This window comes from Martes martes, assembly GCF_963455335.1.
Source record: "Martes martes genome assembly, chromosome: 1".
In the NCBI taxonomy this organism is placed as follows: Eukaryota; Metazoa; Chordata; class Mammalia; order Carnivora; family Mustelidae; genus Martes; species Martes martes.
The window spans coordinates 202,808,412-202,824,614 of NC_137888.1; the positions used below are offsets into that span (position 1 = coordinate 202,808,412).

The window sequence follows — 16,203 nt, forward strand, 5'->3', positions numbered from 1 at the left end:
TAAGGCACCACCTTTTAGGGCTGTCCTCCCAACAGCCCCCACAAGGTGAGAGTGCGTGCACGGGAGTGTTTATCCCCATTTCGCAGATGAGCAAGATGAAGCTCAGACGGGAACGGTGAGTCCTGGTAGGCAGCGCGGCGCTGATTGGCGAAGAGACCCCGGAGACCCCTTCTCCCGCCTCCGCCCCCGCCCCCGCCCCCTCTCCGGGTGGCGCGGCAACCTCTGCCCCTTTAAGAACGCCCCGCGGAAACAAGCAGGAAGGGGGTGGTGCTTGCTTCCGAGACGGATGTGCGCACAGACCAATGGATGCTACAGTCGCAGCAGCGGCGGCCAATGGGCGCGGTGGGGGCGGGGCCGGGCGCCGGAGCCTGGTTCCCGAGGCGCGGCGGTCGCGGCTGGGGGCGGGGAGGGGGGCGCAGGACCCCAGGCGGGGGTCCCGGAGCCGGAGGCACGTGTCCCGGGGCGCCGGCAGGGTTGCGCCGGCTGGGGGCGCTGCCCAGGCCTGGGCTGGTCTGGGTGCCGGGACGACGGGGGCTGGGGCCGATGGGCGGGGCCAAGGGCTGAGGGGGGAGGCGAGCCGGGGGGCGCGGAGGGTCGGAGTGCTAGAGGGGGCGCGGCCGAGCGCGGGCGTCTGGGGGTGGGAACCGAAGGGGACTGAGGGGAGTAGGTGGGGGCGGTGCTGGCAGAGAAGTGCAGGACCGGGGGCCTCGAGGGGTGCGGGGGGTCGGGGGCCCCAGACTGGTGGCGTCAAACAGGCATGAGGCGTTGGGGGCCTGGGTGGGAGGTTGACGGAGAGCCAGGCCCGGATGGGGGTGTCGTCTGGAGGGTGTAGGGTATGATGCGATCCGTTGAGGGGCGTCTGGGGACATCAGGGTGTTTACGGGTCGACTGAGCGGCTATGGGGAGAGCTGGCCCAGGCTGGGGGCGGTGGTTGGGGGAGGGGGGAGGGCGAGTTATGCGGGCGCAGGGGATTGTGGGGGTGGGGGCTGGGAGGGTCTCAGAAAATGGGGCCGGAGTCCGGAAGGAGCAGGCAGGTGAGGGTTAGGGAGGAGATGCTGTGGGTTAGAATTAGAATGAAAGCTAGGCTTTACTACCTCTGAGCTTGGGGCCTGGGGAAGAGGGGCAGTTGTTCATAGCCAGAAGAGGAGGCTGTAGGATCCCTTGGGGGGTCTTGACCACCCCTGTAAAGGAGGCTACTTTGAGAGAGTGGTCAGGAGTCTTGAGGAGAGGAGGAAGGGCTCCCAGGGAAGGGTATGGGCCAGGGTCCTTGGCATTGGGGGAGTGGTATTAGATTCAGGGTATGGAAAGAAAAGGCTTGGGATTTCTAGTGGCAACCTTTAGGAGAAGGGGCAGCTGGAGGTGGGAGTCCTGGTAAAGATTCAGTTCCCTTTGGGCTCTAAAAACAGACTTCCTGAGACTTCAGTCACCCTAAAAAAATCCTAGCAACCCCCTCTGGGCATTTAAAACCCCAGGTTCAAATTCTGTCCCTGCAGTTACCTTGCTCTGTGACCTTGGGCAAATAGCTTTGCTCCTCTGGGCCTCAATTTACTTTTCTATAAAATATGGGGGCAGAGGATGTTTCCTATTCTGGGTATTTGTAAAAACTAAAAAATAATCAGCTGTAAAACAGCTAATATTGAAACTGATTGATGGCTAGGGTTCGATGTGTGGGACAAGCCTGGGTTGTTCTTTACCCACTGTACAGTTGAAATTAAGGCCGGGTGCTCCTAAGTCACACAGCAGGTGATTAGAAGTAGGGTGAATGGATGCAGAGGTGAATGTGAGGGTGGGATTCTTACCCCATCCATTCCCCCACCAGGGCCAATTCCCGTCCCCCCAGCAGCATGGCTTCCTGTGCTGAGCCCTCTGCCTCGGGGCCTGAGCCCACTGCCCCACCACCTGCTGGGGTCCCACCACTCGAGGACTTCGAGGTGCTGGATGGGGTGGAAGATGCAGAGGGCGAGGAGGAGGAGGAGGAGGAGGAGGAGGAGGAGGAAGACCTGAGTGAGCTGCCACCACTTGAAGACGTGGGGCGGCCTCCACTGGAGGAGGCCGAGCAGCCTGGGGCCCTGGCCCGAGAGTTCCTGGCCGCCATGGAGCCTGAGCCCGAGCCCGCCCCAGCCCCGGATGAGTGGCTGGACATCCTGGGTAAGGAGCAGGGGTGGCTTGGGTTGACCCACATGACCTGGACAGCTCAGGTTCAGGAATGACCTTGGCTTAGGCCCTCTTCTCCCCTGAGCCTCATTTATCCCTCTCTGCTATGTAGTAGTTTGGAAGTCAAACATGTAACCACGGTGATCCCTTGCCACAGGCAACTGGTTGAGACACTTCATATCTGAGAACCCCTTTCATTGTCACATGCACACATGCACGTCGTGTTCTAGCCCTATTTCTCAGAGCTGCTAAGAGCAGCTCAGAGAGGCTGAGTCACCTGCCCAGAGCCACACAGCCAGTACTCCAGGTGCTGGCAGCTCCCAACCCCCACTGCTTCCTTTTTTGGCATTTGTCTGACAAGTGCCTCTTTCCTGAAAATGTGTCCAGGGGTCAAATAGATCTGGAAAACATCTCATTTTGTTCAATCCTCTGTCTGACTCATAGCATGCATTAGCATTATAACTGCTCAGAGAAGGCCTACAAGAAAGAAACTGGGGGATCCCACACACATGCCCCATCATGTACCCCATGATAGTGACCCCAGAAACTAGAGAGAAATACTGCTACTGGTACTAATACTTTGTATATTAAATAACGCTAGTGTCCACTAATAATGATGGTAGTGAAACATCGTTAATAGGATCACAAATACTGATATTAAAGCAATAGTGTCAAATAATCCTGATTTGATAATACAGAATTGTTACTGTTATCATCTCTACTGCTGATAGAAATGCCACTTCTAAATATAACACCAGGTTGGGGTGCCTGGGTGGCTCAGTCAGTTAAGCATCTGTCTTCGGCTCAGGTCATGATCTCAGTCAGGGTCCAGGGATGGAATTCCCACATCCCCACATCATGCTCTCTGCTTGGAGGGGAGTTTGCTACTCCCTCTCTGCCTGCCCCTACCCCAGGTCATGCTGTCTCTCGTTCTTGCTCTGTCTCAAATAAATAAATAATAACATTACAAAAAATAAAAATAACACCAGGTAATATTTGCTGAGCACTGGGTCCGTGCCAGGCCCGCACATCATATTTTAGCCTTACAACGATCCTGTAATGTAATTCTTACCAAATCCCCATTTTTTTTTTTAAGATTTTATTTATTTATTTGAGAGAGAGCGCACGTGCATGCATGAGAAGGGAGAGGGTCTGAGGGAGAAGTAGATTCGGGACTCGATTCTGGGACTCCGGGATCATGTCCCAAACCCAAGGCAGACGCTTAACCAATTCAGCCACCCAGGCGTCTCACCATCTCCCCGTCTTACAGATGAGGGAACTGAGGCTCAGTGAATGGAGGTGCTTGACCAGCAGACAGCCTCCTTGGCTGTATTAGAATTTGGGAAGCTTTTCTTTACTGATATTAAGAGCTGCTCTGCTTTCCCTCTGAGCACGAACCTGACTGTCCGTTTATGTTTGAGCCAGCTGCTTTCTGAGGTGAGAATTTGGGCTTCTGTCCAAGGAAACTGAGGCCTTGAGAGGGTACATGATTTGCCCAGAGTCTACTGAGATAAGAGAAGAGGCAGTGCCTGCTTATAACCCGACCAGCACATCTACCATTCGTGCCCAGAAACTTAAGAGACACAGGGATTCCTAGGGAGCCACTAGATGAGTTCTGAAACTGGATGTGGAGCATGGACAAGTTGGGGAACAGTACAGAAATTTGGAACATTCTAGAGTATTCCAGAATATTAACAGTTATTTCCCTGTCCTTCACCTTTAGTCAAAGGTCCATTCAGAGTTACAGTATATCCCAAACTGGTGGAATATTATGGAATCCAGGTAAATGCTGGGAATATGGATGACTGCAGATATTAGTCTGATGGGCCTCACAGGTGTAAGCCCTCAGTTGCCTCAGTGGTGGTCGTGGGATGACAGTGGCTGTCTTTGTTGTGCGGGTTCCTTCAGTGGATTCGTGAGGGTGCTGGGCCTCACGGCTGCTCAGTAGCTGTTTGCCATGGCCATTTGGCCATTCCTGTGATTGCTTGGGGATTGGAGGAAAACATGGGCTGTGGGCCCATCAGGGACACTGTTGCTTATAGGCCGTCTGGCTGCTTAACTTTGAAGTGTAGTGATGTGCTGCTTTGGTAGAGACACAATCCTGGTGTCACAGAAACTCTGATAACCAAGCAGACTGCTCACTGGGTGTCACCAGGAGTCTCCCTGATGACCCCATTTCATGGCTAGGTAAATGGAGGCCCAGTGTTGAAGGGCTGGATGGAAACCAGGAGAGGGAGTGGAGGGTGGCTCCAGAGTCTATCCTGGACATCCCTGCGAGCCTGATTCTACTTGGCAGGATGACTTTTCTCAGCTCTTTGTCCTGGCCGAGACTTAATTTTCTTTTCTTTTTTTAAAGATTTATTTATTTACTTGTCAGAGAAGGGGTGTATGTGCACACAAGCAGGGGAGTGATAGGCAGAGGGAGAAGCAGGCTCTTCACTGAGCAAGGAGCCCGATGTGGTACTTGATCCCAGAACCCCAGGATCATGACCTGAGCCGAAGGCAGATGCTTAACCAACTGAGCCACCCAGGCATCCCAGATCTAAATTTTCTTAAGATAATGGTCAGACGGGCCATTATTGTCACCCCTCAGATTGATCCTTTCATGCCTAGTGTCCAGCCAGGGACAGTCCCAGGGGCATGGGATCACCTACCCAGTAAGTGGCAGAGCAGCTCTTTGAGGCTCAACTGGGTGCTGGGAGAGGGGTGCTGGGGAAGCAAGCACCCATCTGACCTGTGTGGTGATAGACTGCTCATCCCCGGTCCCCGGCAGGGAACGGGCTGTTACGGAAGAAGACGCTGGTCCCAGGGCCACCCGGCTCGAGCCGCCCAGCTAAAGGCCAGGTAGTCACTGTGCAGCTGCAGACCTCGCTGGAGAACGGCACTCGGGTGCAGGAAGAGCCAGAGCTGGTGTTCACCCTGGGCGACTGTGATGTCATCCAGGTGGGAGGGCGCGAGGGCCCTGGCAGCTGGTCTGGAGCTGAGTGGAGGAGGCCTGCGGGGACTGAGGGGAGGGGGTGGCCGCTGGGGGGCAGGGCGGTGGTGGGGTCGGAGTGGGCATGGCATTGCTACTCTGTACCTGAGCCTGCCTGACCCTCTTGCCCCCGCACACCCAGGCCCTGGATCTCAGCGTTCCACTCATGGATGTGGGGGAGACAGCTATGGTCACTGCTGATTCCAAGTACTGCTATGGCCCCCAGGGCAGGTGAGAACCTGTTACCAGCAGGGTCCCCATGGGGGACCCCTTTGCCCACCAAATTGATAGCAGAAGAAACAGACTTGGGGAGGGGAAGTCACTCACCAAGTCAGGAAGCCCATGGGTGGCAAGTTACTTCCCTTTTGTTTCACTGAGGAGGGGGTGATGGTGGGGCCAGCTCTCAAGTCTTGAGCCCTCGCCCTTTCCCCCCTGCTCCCTACAACCCAGTGTGTCTGGGGTTCGCTCATGGTGGCCGCTGGGTCTGAGTGCTGCTCTTGCCCCATCCCCCAGCAGGAACCCGTACATCCCCCCACACGCGGCCCTGTGCCTGGAGGTGACCCTGAAGACTGCCGTGGATGGGCCTGACCTGGAAATGCTCACAGGGCAGGAGCGTGTGGCTCTGGCCAACCGGAAGCGGGAGTGTGGCAATGCCCACTACCAGCGGGCCGACTTTGTGTTGGCTGCCAATTCCTACGACCTCGCCATCAAGGCCATCACCTCTAGCGCCAAAGGTGAGTGCCAAGTCAAATCCTGCCGCCCCCCTGCGAAGCCATCCACTCATGCCAGAAGCATCCAGCTGCAGAAGGACTCAGACTCAGAATGATCTAGAATATTCCAGAATGTGGATAGATGTTCAACTATCCCTGACCTTTAGACTAGAGTCCACTGTAGACTTACTGTATGTCCCCAATCAGCAGAATAGTACAGAACGCAGGTAGTTGTTGGAATGTGAGTGACCATGGACCATGTCAATCCACGTGCCCTGTGGTTAGGTCTTCGCATTGCTTAGGCTCAGTCTTACTTCTTAGGAGCGCCCTGAGGATGGGCTGGTCTTGGCCTGTGTTAGAAACAGGGAAACTGAGACCAGAGAGGCTTGAGGTCTTCCAAGGAATAGATGGTGGAGGCCCCGCCCCTGGGAATTCAGAGCCCCTCTCTCCAGTCTCTTGGGACTGGGGTACTCTGAGGCCCTCTCCACCCAGTCCCCTCTGCCACCAGGTCCAGAGGGAGTGGGCCTTGGCCTGGGTCACAGTGTGTGGGGCGCCTTTCCCTGGGGTCAGAGGTGGCCAGCCCTCCACAGATGGGCGGCTGTGGGGGGCTGGCGGTGCGGTAACCACGACCACGGTTGAACGCCAGCCTCCCCCTGCCCCCCACTGCAGTGGACATGACATTCGAGGAGGAGGAGCAGCTCCTGCAGCTGAAGGTGAAATGTCTGAACAACCTGGCAGCATCACAGCTGAAGCTGGACCACTACCGAGCCGCACTGCGCTCCTGCAGCCTTGTGCTGGAGCACCAGCCCGACAACATCAAGGCTCTCTTCCGCAAGGGCAAGGTGAGCTGCGGGCAGGTGGACCCACTGATTCCCCCACACCCAGAGCAGTGGGGCTGGTTCCAAACACTGGATTTGAGACGAGCACGGGCATCAGCCAGCCAAGCTCTCTGGGATACAGGTGGGGAAACTGAGTCCCAGACAGGTGCTGGGGTGTGGTCTGGATCATAGCAATTCGTTGACAAGCCAGACTTGAACCGTAGGTCTTAGGTTCCCTTCTAACTGCTGACACTGCCCGGTGGCCCTTTGGTGACTGCTCCTTGTATATAATCCTCCATGGTTCACATGTCTCAGAGTAAAAAGCCAAGTCCTCGTTGCAGCCCTTGGGGCTCTGGGTCATTGGGTCCTCCCACCATCCCCTTCCATCTCTCCTCTTCCTTCTCTCTGTCCTGTTCAGCTTCCTCACTGCTTGCTGCCCAGGCTGGGGTTATTCCCACCCTAGTGACTTTGCACAGGCTCTGCCTTCTGCCTGAGACGTTCACACCCCAGATCGCCCCATGGGTCCCGCTTTCACCTCCTTCAGGTCTTTGCTCCGATGTCACCTCCTCAGGAAACTCTCCCCACCACCCACCTGACCCCCTGCCCTGTCTTCATGTTTACCTCGGTACCGTTAGCAGAGGCAGGTGTCATCGTGGTCCTTTACTAGAAGCTGGAGATTTTGTCCATTTCACTCACTGGTAAATCTCTAGCCATGCAAACAGGGCCAGGTACACAGTGGGTGCCCAGTAAATGCTGTGGAATGTAGGGATGAATTTGGCCTGTGTAGACTTGACCGTAATTGCTTTTGCCCCCATCTGCTATTCATGTCCACCCGTGTGTGTGTGTGTGTGTGTGTGTGTGTGTGTGTATTTGGTGTGGGGGGTGGGGGGGGATTCAGCACCTTTAGCAGTAAACTGGGGAAACTGAGACACAAGCAAATGGTGGGTCACCTAGCCTGTTGATGAGAGGCATGAGCAGGGCTTCCCTCCAACCGGCATTTTTTAACCACTTGTGTGTAGGGTTCTGTGTAGAAACGTGGGAAGAAGATGCTATCTCTATTTTTTTAGGGGTCTAATGCTCTTGGGGGCAGTGGAATTGTCTGCTCCTATATCCTCACATTTATATCTGCTGGTTGTAGGCGATACAAACCCATCCTAACAGATACAGACAAGAGGAGGAATTAATAACTTATGGAATTGCCAAGTATAGGGTGTTGGCTTCAGGCATGGCTGGATCCAGGCATTAGCAATGTTGTTGGGATGCTGTGCCTGTCTGCTGTAGGTTTTCCCCTCAGGGTGACCAAGGTGCTTCTACCTGCTCACTCAGAAAGTTCAAGGCTTCCATGTCTGTCAGTGACACCTGCATGGTTCAGGTGTCATTCACTGAATCATTCACTGTAGTCAAAGCTTTGGAAATGCTCATTTGGCTTCTTGAGCCAGCTAGGGTGGCAAGGGAGGAGGTGAGGCCAGCACCTAGTTTTCTTGCAAAGGCTGAGACACGTGCGGAAGAGGGAGCAGATTGGGACGACACTGAGCCTAGTGGGGCGCTTATGTCATCCGAAGGCTCAGGGACGGTATAAGGGTGGCTGGGTCCCTGGGGTGATTGTGGGTGATAGATTTGGGACTAGTTGGGGTGGCCAGGAGCCTAGCAGGGCTGGGCCTTTTTTTTTTTTTTTTTTGAGATTTTTATTTATTTATTTGACAGACAGAGATCACAAGTAGGCAGAGAAGCAGGCAGAGAGAGAGAGAGAGAGGAGGAAGCAGGCTCCCTGCTGAGCAGAGAGCCCGATGCGGGGCTCGATCCCTGGACCCTGGGATCATGACCTGAGCTGAAGGCAGAGGCTTTTTTTTTTTTTTTTTTTTTAAAGATTTTATTTGACAGAGAGATCAGATCCAGATCCCTGGACCCTGGGATCATGACCTGAGCTGAAGGCAGAGGCTTTTTTTTTTTTTTTTTTTAAAGATTTTATTTGACAGAGAGAGAGATCACAAGTAGGCAGAGAGGCAGGCAGAGAGAGAGGGGGAAGCAGGCTACCTGCCAAGCAGAGAGCCTGATGTGGGGCTCTATCCCTGGACCCTGAGATTATGACCTGAGCCGAAGGCAGAGGCTTAACCCACTGAGCCACCCAGGCACTCCAAGGGCTGGGCCTTTTGAAGAAGATCATGGTGCACTGTGGTTCCAGAATGACTCCATCCATTTCCTCCCACAGGTGCTGGCCCAGCAAGGGGAGTACAGTGAGGCCATCCCCATTCTGAGGGCAGCCCTGAAGCTGGAACCTTCCAACAAGGTGAGCAGAAAGGAGGTAGCCTTGGGACCTACCCTTCTAGCTTGTCTGGGAAGTCATCCTGTGGTCTTTGCCTTGTCCTGCTTGCTGTGGCTCTCCATATGGGGTTCTAGCCTGGGCAGTGATGGCGAGGGGCTGGGTGACTGAAGAGCCCTAGCCAGCTTGCTAAGACCCTCATGACCCCTGCATAGATGGTCTGGGCTCACCCCTCCCCAGCCAGAATCCCAGAGGCCAAGGGTGCTACCAACATGGCCAGTGTCCATGTCCTCAGGTTTTCTACCAAAATCTTCCTCTCTCCTGGCCACCTTGTGCTCTGCCCCATCCACTGGTTGCCTAGAGGGATAGAGATCACAGCCCCTACTTTGCTGATGCCCGAGAGGAGCAGGTGGAACTTTCGTGTCCCAGTGGTCCTCGCCCCAAAGTGACCAGGGTTCCCCAGAAAGGCAGAATATCGGAGACGATGGTCAGATTGGCTGCTACCACTGCATGTTCTTAGCCCAACTGACACCCACCTCTTGCAGACGATCCATGCAGAGCTTTCAAAACTGGTGAAGAAGCACGCGGCCCAGAGGAGCACAGAGACCGCCCTGTACCGGAAAATGCTGGGGAACCCCAGCCGGCTGCCTGCCAAGTGTCCTGGCAAGGGTGCCTGGGTGAGCGGGGGCTGGCAGGCGCAGGGATATTCCCAGAGGAGGGGCAGGGGCTAAGGGTAGGGCATGCCACCCAGAAGGAGTTTCTTCATTTTGCAAACATTGATGTCAACTGGGCTATGTTGGACCATGTTGGGAACACAGAGAAGCCTCAGCCCTGTACAGTCAGGGTTAGAGCAGAAAATGGAAGAAGACTTGGAGGGCTCAGGGTGGGGAGTGATAACTCTTCCAGAGGGGAAGGGGAGGTGTTCTAGAACAGAGGACACTTGGCTTGAGTTTTGATGTATGAGTAGGAGTTTGCCAGAAGGTGGGAAAGGCGTTGTCAGGCAGTGGTTTGCTGGGAGGCCTCTTTGGGCCATGTTGGTAGCTGAAGCCTGGGGAAGCAATCTTGACCACTCTCCAGCCTTCTCTTCCCTCCCCTTTATCCACAGTCCATCCCCTGGAAGTGGCTGTTTGGGGCGACTGCTGTTGCCCTGGGGGGCGTGGCTCTCTCCGTGGTCATCGCTGCCAGGAACTGACCACCCAGGTGGCCACTACCCCCTCGCATACCACGGACCCCACCCCGTGCTCCCTAACTTCCCCAGGCTCCCTGTCCACTGCCCTGTCTGATCCAGCCCCCTCCTCTGGGGCGGGAGCAGTGAGGTGTGGGGGCCACATGGCCCCAGTGAGACAGGAGGGACTATGGCCCTATAGGAGGAAAGTGAGGCAGGGCCCGGGCTCCATGTCCAGCCCAGAGGGAGGGGGCCCTCATTCCTCCAGACCCAATTCCCATCCCCACCCCCACCCCCTTGGGTTAGGTCTCAACAGAGGCCAGCCTCAGTTTCTCCTTCCCAACAGGCCTGGGGGCAGCCCTTCCCCAACCCAGTCCCTGTCCAAGCGTCAGTCCCCACCCACACCGCCTGCTGCCCTCTGTCCAGGTTCTCCCTCCCACTCCTTCAGTGAAATAAAGCCTCCTACCCCGCACTCTGCTGTCTCCAGTCCCTTCTGCTGTCGCTTAGGGCTGGGCCAGGGATAACCAGTGTCACATCCAAGGTCATACGGGACTAAAGCTGGGGTGGGGGCATCTCCTCTTAGGCCACGGCAGATCTGCTTTACAAAGGGGGCAGCAGAGACCTGGAGAAGTGGGGCGGTGAGAAGAGAGCTTGGTACCCAGCTGAGCTCTGCAGGAGTTTACACACAGTTAAACTCCACTTCTCTTTGTCTCCTTTGCCTCATCTGAAAATGGGGATCCTGACAGGATCTAACTGGGGACAGTGCTGAGACCTGAGCGACCATAGGGGGCTGGCTGTGCGGCAAGCAGATAGCCCCATGCCTGGGTAACAGCATAGCCAGTGCAAAGGCCCTGGAGCAGGATTGAGCCCAGCGCGTTCAAGGTTAAGGAGAGTATGTGGTCAGCAGTTCCTCTTGATCTCGTTTCGTTTTCCCCCCAGCCTGGGGCTGTAGGAGTTTCTCCCTTAAATGCTGCCCACCGTCACAGCCAGAGCAGGTGGTCAGGCCTCTGTCAAGACAGCACCTGTGACCCTTCATTCTGCCTCCGGGAGAGGAGATCTCCAGGAATAGACCACCACCACAAGGGTCTGTGCTGCACCTGTCCCCTACCAGCCGCAGGAGGGAAAGCCACCGGCCATAGCCACCTAGCAGAAGGTAGCAGTTAGGCCTTCTCTGGGGTCCTGGTCTGTGAGCCACCTGGATGACTCTCTGGGCACAGATCTGTGGGTGGCTTGAACCTGCTACCCTTTCCAGCATTCAGCTGCTTTAGGCTTAGACACAGCAAGGGGGCTCTGTGGGTGGCACTGCAGTAGGGGCTGTGGGTTGGCCACGCTTGGTCGGGCTAGAGTCCTAGGTAGGACACCCCCTCTTTCCTCAGTCTTGCTGACCTCAGCCTGGGGAGCTGGCCTGAGTGGTGACCAGCGGGATGGTGGGCTGGGAGGGTGACTTCCTGGCCTGGGTTGTGAGGGTCACAGCTGCCGTCGTCGTTCCCAAGCACTGATCATTAGTGTGGCATTAGTCCACCAGGGACACACGGTGGCTTCATTCTGTGCCCATTCTTTGCATATTTTGGAGACAAGTCCTTTCTCCGGTAGGTATATTATGAATATTTTTCCCATTCTGGGGCTCGCTTTTCATTTTCTTAGAGCAGATATTTTAATTTTGAAGAAGTTCAGTTTATTTTTTTGTCAATATTTGCTAACCAGGTTTGTAGGGATTTTCAAGGTGTTCTTTTACTTTTTTATTTTTATTATATAAGGATCTTATTTATTTATTTGACGGAGAGCGAGAGCAGGAACACAAGCAGGGGGAGTGGGAGAGGGAGAAGCAGGCTTCCCAACAAGCAGGGAGCCCAATGCGGGGCTCAATCCCAGAACCCTAGGATCATGACCTGAGCCAAAGGCAGACGCTTAATGACTGAGCCACCCAGGCACCCCTAGGTTTTCTTTTAAAAGGTTTATGGCTTCAGCTTTTCTATAGAGATCCACGATTCACTTTCAGTGAATGTTTGTGTGCAGTGTGAGGTTGGAGTTGAGGTTCATTTTCCAGGTAGCCTATCCAGTTGTTCTAGAAACAACTGTGGGGAAGACTTTCTTTTTCCTAACAAGTTATTGTGGCAGCCTTGTTAAAAATCAGCTGATCACACATGTGTGAGTCTTTTGGCCTCTGCTCCATGCTCAGGATCTCAGGATCTCTCTGTCCTCTGTGTCTTCTTTGTGGGTCCCACGCTGGGTTCCATGCTGTCCTGAAGGCTGTAGCTTTCTAGTAATGCTGGAGTCCGGCTTTGCTCCAAGGTTCTTTGGGTTGTGCCCATTATTAGCTAAGAATACTGAGGCCCAGAAAGGAGTCAGCTCCCACCCAAGGTCCCATCACCTGGACACAACGGGCAAGATTAGCCCCAGGTCAACCTCCCTTCAGAGCCCATGCTGTGCCCAGCAGCCAGGTCTACACCTCCCTGCAAGTTAGAGCCAGGAAACAAGAGAGGCTTTGAAGGCCATGCCAGGAGTGTGAACTTTAGTATGTTCCTTCCCTTGGTCTTTCCATCCTCTGGTCTGAATGGGAGGGGGGACAGGGTGTCCAGGACAAGGGGCACTGATGTTTCCTTGAAGGCACGGAGTCCTTTGGCAGGTGTGAAGCGTGCTCCCAGGACTGGCATGGCTTGTGTAAGAGGTGTGCTGGCCGGGCAGTACATGACACATTCAGAGGACAGCTAGGATGGATTTTTATTTCACATGAAAACATGTACCAGTGCCTCCTGGATACTTGGTCTTAGGCAATGACTCAACCTGGCCTTGCCCTTGAGGGGTGCAGCTCACAGTGGGCTATGAATTGGAAGTGAGCAAGACAGAATGAGCTCTGTGTGTGTGTGTGTGTGTGTGTGTGTGTTTGAGCGAGGGAGAGAAGGCATTCACATCTGAGCGCTGGACATCCTTTGCATGCCTCCATGTCAAGTCATTGTTAAAGGACAACCTCCTGGGTCACCCAGTGTGGGACCATCAGGTCCCTGAATGCCTGTCCTCTATTTCTCCTCCTGGTGGAACTCCCCCTCATGTCTATCTATGCAGATGGGACTGGTTCCCCATCAGCCCTCAGGGGTGGGTCTGCAACCCAGGCCTGACCAACCAGAGCACTCTAGCACCCCAGCCACAGTGGTTGGCTCCTAGATGGTCATGTGACCCCCCAACGAGCCAATCAAAGTCTGCCCTGATACTTCTGGAGCCACGGAGAAGTAGGTGCTCTTCTCCAGGGACTCCTGAGCTGGCAGGATGATGGCCTGGTACTGCCATGGTTATCTTTGTCTCTATAAAGAGGGACCTGAGAGTGAACGCCACCCAGAGAGCAGAGCTGAGAAAGAGACCTGGACACATCCTGGTGACCCCATTCAGCTCCTAGAGCTAGCTGGGCCTGGAGTCTCATTTCTTCAGTCATTAGAGCCAATAGTTATTTTTGCCTGAGTCAGCCTAGATTTTCTGTTGCATGTGGGCTTTTAGAGGAGGGGGCATCTGCCAGGTTAGATCAGTTTTGTTCTGTGGCCTGTTGTGTCCTCATCGGGGAGCCTCCCTCATTGGGCAGAGGTCAGAAAGGAGTGATCATGAATGCTTGTGGGCAGATGGGTGGGTGGAAGAAAATTACCATGGAATCATCAGTCACCAGGGCTGATGGAGATTTTTTTTTAAAGATTTTATTTATTCATTTGCCAGATAGAAATCACAAGCAGGCAGAGAGGCAGGCAGAGAGAGAGAGAAAGAGAGGAGGAAGCAGGCTCCCTGCTGAACAGGGAGCCCGATGTGGGGCTTGATCCCAAGACCCTGGGATCATGACCCGAGCTGAAGGCAGAGGCTTTAATCCACTGAGCCACCCAGGTGCCCCTGATGGAGATGTTTTAACCAACACTGAAATGTTCCCAGGAGGTCTGGCAAGCACACCGGCCATCTTTGAGGAAGAGTCTGCACGGCTGTCCCTACAAACTGTTCCCACGGAATGCTAGGCCTTACCTTCTTCATGGGTCACAGGGAGGAATACAGCTGATTCATGAAGCAAAATGGAGGTTTGGGGGCACTTGAAGGCCCTACTGATGTAGGTCAGTAAAAAAAATAACTAAGCAGGCTTAGGTTATTCAAACCTGCACGTTCCCAAGAAAGGACTGGCCCTCGGTCAGCTCCTGGCAGGTCATGTTCTAAGTTCTTGGGATGTTCTGGCTGAGAGTCTATGCTAACAATATAATTTAGGGTGGGGCCTTTGGTCCCATGGTTTCAGCTTGACCTGTGGAGCGGCTGGAGACTGAGTTCAAGCACATGGGTGGTCAGCACTCCTTCCCAGTAAAAACCCTGGACAAGGCTCAGGTGAGCTGCCTTGGTTGGCAGTACTCTGTGCATGTTGTCACAAAGATTTCTGGGAGAATTAAGGGGTCCACGCCTGGATACTTGCCTGGTTTCTCCTGGTCTCTGCCTTATGCACTTTTATCCTTTCACTGTGATCAACCATGGCCACGAATATCACAGCTAGACTTGCTGGTTCTGAGATGCCCAGCTGAGCGAGCGGTGGAACAGGCATGGGACCCTGGGGCTGCATGCTGGCTGCCCATCATGCAGAGGGACTAGCTCCAAAGTGAGTGCTCTCGGGACACCTGGGTGGCTCAGTGGGATAACCTTCTGCCTTTAGCTCAGGTCATGATCTTGGGGTCCTGGGATCGAGCCCTGCATCGGGCTCCCTGCCTGTCGGGAGGCCTGCTTCTCCCTCTCCCACTCCCCCTGTTTGTGTTCCTGCTTTTGATGTCTCTCTCTCTGTCAAATAAATAACATAAAATCTTAAACAAACAAATAATGATTTCCATGATGATGCCATTTGCCGTTTGCTGTGCTTATCCATATTTTATGATGTGGGCACACCGAGGAGGGCACGTCCCAAGCCATATAGGGAATGAGGAGCCGATGAGGGTCATAGAGCTAGAACTTCTGCAATGAGCTTGGCAGGTGGAGTGCTTGTCCAGGGGCATCCCATGGTGATCAACCAGCTTCCTGGGGTTCCTTTGGGAGCCACTGGGGCATCAAGCATAAAGTGGAGAAATGCTTGTGAAGCAGCACAGCCCATGGCTGTGGTGTTCTTAATTCCTTCTCTCTTTTGGGGGGGGGGGGTAAGGAAGGAAGGGAGAGGGGTTGGCAGGGGCAGAGGGAGAGAGAGAGAATCTTAAGCAGGCTCCACCCAGCATGGAACCCGAGACACAGCTTGATCTCACAACCCTGATATCATGACCTGAGCCAAAATCAAGAGTCAGACACTTGACCAACTGAGCAACCCAGGTGCCCCCCACCTTCTCTTTTTAAAAATATTTATTTAAGTGTCTCTGCACCTAACCTGGGGCTTGAACTCACAACCCTGAGATAATAAAATCACATGCTCCCACAACTAAGCCAGGCAGGCACCCTGTTCTTAATTCACTTAACTTCTCCAAGCCTTGGTTTTCTCATCTGGTGGATGAGTCCAAACCACTGTATTTACTCCAAAAGGTGGTCTTGGATGCTAAGCACTGAACACAGAGCCTGGTGCATTTTAAACTCTCAGTGTTACTACTGTTTATGAGCTAAATTCACAGAGGCTCAGAAAGGGGTCCTGCCTTTCCCAGTGTTATTACACAGTGAGCTGGTCAGCCCTCAAAGCTGGCTCCTCCCATGTTCTCCATTCAGCAGTCCAGCTGTCTCTATCCTCCCCACCCTTCTCTCCAGACTGCCCACACCTCAGCCACCCTATTCCTGCCCTTCTGCGATCCCTCTGGGCAGTGCAGCCCTGCCTGCTCCAATATTTATCTGGCCTAGCCCCTGGATAAACAGCTGGGCTCAGACAGCAGGCAGAGGGCTCAGTGTGTCTGAGCAAGTGCTGCCATCTTCCATTTAGGAGGGACTGATCCCAGGTGAAGGGTAGGGGATTCCAGAGTTTTGACCCTGGGCTTAGGCAGTCTGGAGTTGGAATCTCTGCAGCCAGCGTGTGAAACCATTCTGAGCCTCATTCTCCTCATCTACAAAATGGGCTGATATCTGTGTTGGGAGAATTAAATGATATCATTTATTCATTCAGCACATATTTCCTGAACACCTAGTTCATGCTAGGCCCTGTGCTGAGGGTGCTC

At 54.2% G+C, this 16,203-nt stretch overlaps 1 protein-coding gene across 8 annotated transcripts; it reads left to right on the top strand.

Moving 5' to 3' along the window:
• The first annotated feature begins 80 nt into the window (after positions 1–80).
• FKBP8 (FKBP prolyl isomerase 8) lies at positions 81–10,552 on the top strand. 8 transcript variants are annotated; one of them, XM_080798511.1, is made up of 9 exons: positions 81–115; positions 1,820–2,148; positions 4,928–5,097; positions 5,271–5,359; positions 5,642–5,862; positions 6,508–6,680; positions 8,866–8,943; positions 9,462–9,593; positions 10,022–10,552. In XM_080798511.1, exons 1-9 carry the CDS (start codon positions 87–89, stop codon positions 10,106–10,108), a joined length of 1,308 nt encoding a protein of 435 aa, XP_080654637.1. In that variant the 5' UTR covers positions 81–86; the 3' UTR covers positions 10,109–10,552. The 8 variants fall into 8 exon arrangements, with proteins under 8 accessions (XP_080654637.1, XP_080654638.1, XP_080654639.1 ...); XM_080798512.1 differs by having other exon boundaries at positions 84–115; positions 5,645–5,862; XM_080798513.1 differs by lacking the exon at positions 81–115 and adding an exon at positions 367–448.
• Positions 10,553–16,203: the final 5,651 nt, after the last annotated feature.